This window comes from Heloderma suspectum, chromosome 1, assembly GCF_057233095.1.
Source record: "Heloderma suspectum isolate Gila_16-S chromosome 1, 16-S_ref, whole genome shotgun sequence".
Taxonomy (NCBI): Eukaryota; Metazoa; Chordata; class Lepidosauria; order Squamata; family Helodermatidae; genus Heloderma; species Heloderma suspectum.
The window spans coordinates 59,069,646-59,076,759 of NC_139458.1; the positions used below are offsets into that span (position 1 = coordinate 59,069,646).

Consider the following 7,114-nt stretch of genomic DNA (forward strand, 5'->3'; position numbering starts at 1 on the left):
CAGAAAATGGGGGAAGAGGGGAAAACTTAATAAAAAATACCTGGACTTTTTTTTCCTGGGTGAGTTTTTTTTTTTTTCCTTTCTGTTTTGTTCTGTTATAGTCTCGCTCTCGCTCTCTCTTTCTCGCTCGCTCTCGCTCGCTCTCTCGCTCTCGTCCCATCCCCATTTACAATGTAAAGGTGTGTAAAATGTTCACTTACAGTCTCTCGACTCTCCTGGAGGTTAATGTATTAACGGGTTGGAGGAAGAGCCCTGATTTTGATGTGTGAAATAATCAGAAAGTCCCCCCGACAGTCCCGTGGTAAAACTCGGCAGGGACGGTCTTAAGGACTCGCACGGGAGCGTGGAGGGCGCCTGCGGCGAGGTGGAGGAGGACGCGGCCCGGCCCGTCATCGAAGTGCTGCTCTGGGAAGTCATGGACGGGTGGGGCACGTGGGGGAAAAAGTAACTGGTCTGCCCCGCCGCCAGCAGGTTTACCGAGCAGGGGTTGAGGGAGTAGGTGCCGGAGCAGGGCACGGATAAGCCGCAGGGCACCGAGGCGGCCAGCGCGGCGGCCGTGAGGTGGTGCGTGGCGTAGGGGATCTCTCCGTTGACGAGTCTATCGACGCTCAGGCCGTTGGACGTGGAAAACGAGTGGTTGTTGCCCAGGGAGTTCTGAGTCAAGACGGAGCTGTAGGGCATGGGGTGGCTGGGGTAAGCCGACGTGGTGCCGTTGTAGCTCAAGGTGCTGCTGGCCCGCGGGTGGTGGAGGGACAGGAAGGGGGACATGGGCCAGTACAGGGAGCCCGCCCGGTCCATGAAGGTCAGGCCGGTGGAGGTGAGGCGCGCGCCGCGCTTGAAGGCCAGCTTGGCCCGCGAGGTGGTGGAGCGCCGCCGCAGCTTGCCCGTGGTGCCGCCGATGAAGACGTCGTCGCTGGACGGGTCCAGCATCCAGTAGTTGCCCTTGCCCGGGTCGTCGTAGTGCCGGGGCACCTTGACGAAGCACTTGTTGAGCGAGAGGTTGTGGCGGATGGAGTTCTGCCAGCCCTGCTTGTTCTCCCGGTAGTACGGGAAGTTCTTCATGATGAACTCGTAGATGCCGTTGAGGGTGAGGCGCTTCTCCGGGCTCTGCCGGATGGCCATCATGATCAGGGCGTTGTAGCTGAAGGGCGGCTTCTCGTACTTGCCGTTCTTCTTCTCGCCTTCCTTGCCCCCGCCGTCGCCGCCGCCGCCGCCGCCGCCGTCCTTGGCCCCTTCCGACGCGCCCTTCTTCTCCTCCGACGGCCCTTTCTCCTTGTCGTCCAGCTCGGCGGCCGAGCCGGGCTCCCCTTTGCCGGCCAGGAGGTCCCCCTTGGCCACCTCCATGGGGCCAGACGTGGCGGGCGCCCCAGCGGCCGCGGCAGCCACCGCCACGCCGACCCCCACCCCGGGGGGCTGCAGCAGCAGCGGGCCCTTCTCCTCGTCGTCGTCGTCCTCCGCCGGGGCGGCTCGCTGGGGCGGCGGCGGCGGCGGCGGCGGCGGCTGCTGCGCCGGGTGATGGTGGTGGTGGTGGTGGTGGTGATGGTGGTGGTGCGGGTGGTGGTTGTTGTGGTGGTGGTGGCTGTGGTTGTTGTCGCTCTGGACGGCTTCGGGCACCAGGCTGTTGATGCTGAAGGACGACTTGGGCAGCATTTTCACTTCCTTCCTATCGCCCATGTCCAACATCACACTCTAGGCAGAGGGCGAAAGTCGCACGGCCGGCAGGAGGAGGAGGAGGCGGCGGGGGCGCTGCTCGGTCCGTCCTGGAGGGCGCAGCGCTGGGCGGCGGCGAGGCGGCGGCGGCAGGAACCGGGCACTTGCACCACAGCGCCAGGGCTTCGCAAGGCATGTAGCAAGGACGGGCGGCAGCCGGGAAAGGGGTGGGAAAAAGACAAGCGGGGACCCGGCGAGGAACTGCAAACCCCGGCAACGGGAGGAAGGGGGGTGGGGAAGGCCCCCCCAAAATGGTCCAAAGGGGGGGAAAGGGGGCTTTTTTCCAAAGGGGAAGAAGATATGATCGCCCCCCCTAAAAATAAAAAAGGAGCCACGAGTCCCTCTGTCCAAACTACTTCATGGTGCCTGGAACCCCCCTATTCCACCCGAGCAAGGGCGGGGGGGAGAATCAGCAGCCGGGGCTGTGGATCAGAGCAGCGGAGACAGCTTTAGCTACAATTAATTTCAGAGCTACAGACACACACTAGGGCTGTAAAAAAAAATTTGGTTTAACCTTTCCCACCGGTTGTCCAATCAGAGCGCTCGGCGTGCAGGGACGTCTCCCTTCCGGCCGCCCAATCAGAGCGGCGTTTTCTCCTCCTCTTCCCCTCGCGTTTTCTCTGGCCTCCTTCCTTTCACCCTGGCCAGCCCTACAGGAGAGCGCAGGGATACCAAAGTAGGAAGGCGCATCACCGCGGCAGGTTACGTTTATCTTGCTTCCCTCCTCCACCCCCCCCCCAACTTTATCTCCTTCCCTGTCAACCCCCCACCTCCCCATGCACAAACCAGTCCCCTCTTAAAAACCAGGATCTTTCCCATTAAGTCAATTGTGTTGAGATCTCTCTCTCACACACACACACACTCACACACACACACACACGGACCACGCACGCACACTTTCCTTATTTATTTATTTGTTTGTTTATTCTTCTTGGGGGCTGGGGAGAGGAAATGGTGGCAGAGGAAAAAGAGGCACTACTTTGCGGAACCAGCCGCGGGGGCTTGGCGAGGCTGGATGTGGCAGGCCTCTCCCGCCCTGGCTCCTTCGATGACTCGGTAGATTCTTCTAAGCGAAAGTTGGTTGAGTGGGGGAAAGGGTGCGTGCGTGTGTCTCTGTGCGTCGGAGGGCAATAAAAGAAAACGCCATCCATTCGGTGGGCTTTGCATGCTTGCTTGCATCTAAAATACCGGAAGAGGGAGGCTGTCTTGGCGGGGTGGGGGCAGGATTGGCTTATGCCGCTGGCGGCCATCCCCCTGACTTGGAAACGGAACTATGGATGGACGGACAGAGGAAGAGAAGCGACCTCCCGTGAACTCCAGGCGGTTCTGAATACTGGCTGATGATCGGGCTTTTCTGTTTGGCCCGCGGTGTTAATTTCCGCAATGAAGGGGTTAAAAGGCCATAAATAAAAATAAATAAATAAACACCAGGTAACAGACCTTCATTCGCTTCTCTCCCCGATGCCTTTCCTATTCTTTTCCCCAGCCCCTTTTAACCCGTGAGTATCGTCTCTCCTGTGCTGTGATTTCTTCTCCGCATATCTTACCTCCGTCGCACGGTCTGACAAACCCATCCCATGTATGTTCTACTCGGAAGTAAGTCCCATTTTGTTCAAGGAGGCTTCTTTCTAAGTAAGTGTGCGAAAGTTCGCGGCCTCCATTTGAAAACTGGGCTGGGAAAATGGACAGAAAAAACTCTAGGCTTTTTTCATTGCGGAAAATAATTTCTGTGCGGGCGGCTCCTATGCATGTTTATTCGGAAGTAGGACCCCCTTTGTACCGTGTGACTTGCTTCAACTGAAATTAGCAGAAGTTTGCAGACATAAGGTCCTTGTTTTTAATACGAGGTAGAGATGGAGATAGGTGTCTGCCTGTCTGTCTTTCTCTAACACACATGGATTTTCAGCTAGCAAAATCTGTCCATCCATCCCTCATAGTCCATAGTGAAACTCAAACATAAATTATATTATGCATTGTTTTTATTTTTCTGAGGTCCTGTCTTTCTTTTTTAAACACTTTATGTAAAAAACAGGAAAGGAAAAAAAAGACGGGGTTGCTTTCTTAAGGGGTGGGGGTGGGGGTTGCTGGGAGAAGGGGAAAGAGGCAGGTAGATAAACGAACTGCTTTTGTCCCAGTCTCGCCCATTATGCTGTCTAAGTTAAAACGAAGGGGAAGAGGGGAGCCTACGGCCAGGATTTCCTTGGGAAGGCAATTCAGTGTTAATCATCCGGATCAAATCATCTGCTTTCCACCTGCACGAGATATGCAGCCCTTTTCGTGGGGCGGGGAGCCAAAAATCAGAAAGCAAAATGTCACTGGGGTGGGCGTGTGGCTCAGAGTTAAAGCAAAGCTGTCATCACTTTATCCACATCACCTCATCACTACCTTTTCGACACATACAGATGTAAGTTGTGTTGCAGAATAATGGCGACTTAAAGAGAGAGAGAGGGGAAAAAAAAGACCGCAGAATAAAGTGCAAAGATCGCTCTTCATCAACGACAAAGGTTCTCCGAAGGAAAACAAAAATCGATCCGAACTTGGGGGGCAGGGGGTTAGATAGGAAAAACACTTGCAGTTGGGGGATGCCATGATGGGTTGGGGTAACCTCGAATGACCTTGCCTTACTGGCATTTATATATGCTAGCTCGAACAAGGACGGTGGTGGTGGGGAATAAGAGAAATAAAGGAGATAATAAAGAACCCCCTTCCTTCTCCCCCGAAGTAAGCAGTAAGGGACTGCATTTTTCAAAGTATTTTTATACGGTTTTTTGATCGATAAAGTCCTATAGTGAGGCTCATCTCTGAAATCCAAAAATGTAGGAAATCTTCAAAGTACTTGTTGTAGGGCTGTGTTTAAGTTGGGGAGTGTAAAAGGCATTATATTATTATCATCATCATCATCATCATCCCTTTATGGTAGGTACCCACTCAGTTTTCTAGTATGGTTTCTCCTGAATCGCCTCTTTCCTCCCCGAACTCGGATTGTGGAGAAAGGATAACTTAGGTAAACATTTACTGATGTAGAGCAAAGATACTATATGATATGCAGGAAGGAAAGTGTTGATTAACACAGAAGGGGGAAAAAAGCGAAATTAGCTGATTGCATGCTCATAAGTGCAAGCTGTCATTGAACTGCTTTTAAAATAGACACAGCTGGGTGTTTGTGTTGCAAAAATTCTTGTGTTTTTGCTAATACTGAAATAAGCATGATTTTGTATACCAAACATTTTCGGATCATTAAAATTTGTAATCTGCTCTGGTTGTGAAACACAAAGAGAAGCAACCGATTCCTTTGGCTGTCGAATTTGCTGATATGATATTAACTCAATCAGGTCTTGACAATTGGGGCCATTGTGCCTTATCAAAGCTCTTTGATCCATTTAATACACAAAGTGCCCAACGTGGGCATTGTTTGTTAACACGGAATGGTCCACCTCCCCCCCACACACACACACTCACAAAATCCCTGCTCTGCTACAGAACGGAAAGAGAAAGTTTGTTTATTGTCACACTGACATCGTCTGTTGAAATTTTAATGCTCTGAGGTGTTCCTTAGGTCAGAGCTACATTTGCGCTGCCTTGGGATCCGGCATGAGAACGAAGCAGAAAGAACACCACACATACACACACCACATAATCCAGCAGGAATACCGCCCCCCCCCCACTAGTCCCTTGGTCAAAACTTGTAAAGCTAAACCCCTTCTGCCAAAATTAGATCCGTTAAATATGAGCGTTATCACCCCACCATCCCACGAAACGTGGTAGTGAATAGGCTGGTTCTTAAGGCAGCAGAAATCAAAAGATGGAATCCGATTGTTAGGAGTTAAGTCAGTGGGACGGAATCTGTCAGCTGCACTCTGGATCGGGCGTCGAATACAGAGTAAGTCTAGAGAAGCAAGAATAATGCAGGCTAGCAATTCAAAGGATCCCCCCCCCCTTCCCCGGCAATGACTGAGGTTGCAATTTCGTGACTGTATTTTTCACCGATCATGCACGCAGTCATAGACGAATGTCTATTACGCCAAGGCTCACTTTTTAAAAAAATCACCAAAAACCCCACAATAAAAATCAACAACCCCACAAACTAATGGGAAGGTCCTACGTCATAAGCGCATTAATAAATCTGTGCTAACTACCACTCCCTGTCGAAGAGGGACCAGCATCCCCATTTCAGTCATATACATAATTACATATGCATGAAACGAAATGATTTAACCACTAAAAGTGGTTAGGAGAGGTTACTTAAAAGGTAGGAGGAGGATTTAATTCGCATTCATTTCGCAGGGCGAAGGGAAGAGATTCTGGACACGATCCAGCCAAAGTTAAGCATCTTAACAAGGCAATCCTATACATGTCTGGGGAGAAGTAAGTCCACGGAGGTCAATGGAACTGACTCCCAGTTAAGGGTGTATAGGATTGCAGGCTTAGATATATTGGTTTCAGTGAGAGAGTCAATCCGCTGCTTAAATCTTTCCCATTGAAATCAGCGGGACTTAAAGATCCTTAAGTTTGACTACTGTATCCTTTGTCGACTCCCCTCCCACACACACACACACACACACACAAGAAATAAGGGGGGAAATGTGTCGCGTATGGGCCTTGTGTCTGTTGTTCTATCCCGTCTAGAATGTCAGCTTGTCTCACTCCCATAGGAAAGGTGATTGGGTCTGGAAGACCGGAGGTGTTGAGCTAAGTAAGACGTCTAGGAATTTAATAACGATTTACTCCCGGAGCGACCTGAAGAAGACGACCGGGCAGTTTGCTTCGGGCGGTCTAAAAGAGAACTATTTCCCTCCAGCCTGAGAAAGTGATTGTCAAGAAGATCTTGAGGCGCACAAACGTGTCGGGGGAGGGGGAGAGGGACAGCCACGTTTTTTTTCCTTCTCTTGGTGACACTGAATCGGCCCTTCAGCTGTCCACAGTGGCTTTGGAGAATGTGCGGAACCCCTTCGTGCACCTATTTATGGCGGGGTGTGGGCTGGGACTGAGAAGGCAAAGCCCACTTCCCAGTTAAGGAAGGAGGCAAGTAAATGGGAGAGAAATATTACGTCGTGCTTTCAGCTCCCCACACAGTTCCCCCAGCCACCCACCCACCCAACCCGTTGGCTTCCAGGATTCGTCACAGTTAATCTTGGCTTATCTGGCGAGAAATGAAACGGACAATCGAGAGACAAATTTTCACGAAATGTATCGCTTCGCAAACTTTCGTCGACGGCGAGATGGGGGTCTTTCTGCGCTTACGCTGCAAACGTGTGTGTCTGCTTTTGGAGGCCTAAAACGGTAGTGGAGAGGAGATTCCCCTAGGCCAAGTGTGGCGGAGACTCCCCCTTTCTAAGTCGCGCAGGTTAAGAAGAGACTTAGTGGGGGCTCCAAGAACTTTGCAAGGGAATTAGACCTTTTTCAG

General features: G+C 51.8%; 1 protein-coding gene across 1 annotated transcript; it reads right to left on the minus strand.

The window, feature by feature from the left end:
* Nucleotides 1–222: 222 nt before the first annotated feature.
* Nucleotides 223–1,683, minus strand: FOXG1 (forkhead box G1). Its single transcript, XM_084827281.1, has one exon. The coding sequence runs from the start codon at nt 1,681–1,683 to the stop codon at nt 223–225; it is 1,461 nt and encodes a 486-aa protein (XP_084683407.1).
* Nucleotides 1,684–7,114: the final 5,431 nt, after the last annotated feature.

Bases quoted from the DNA above. Each gene is read 5' to 3' on its own strand.
- FOXG1 (XM_084827281.1), bottom strand. From the start codon at position 1,683: ATGTTGGACATGGGCGATAGGAAGGAAGTGAAAATGCTGCCCAAGTCG.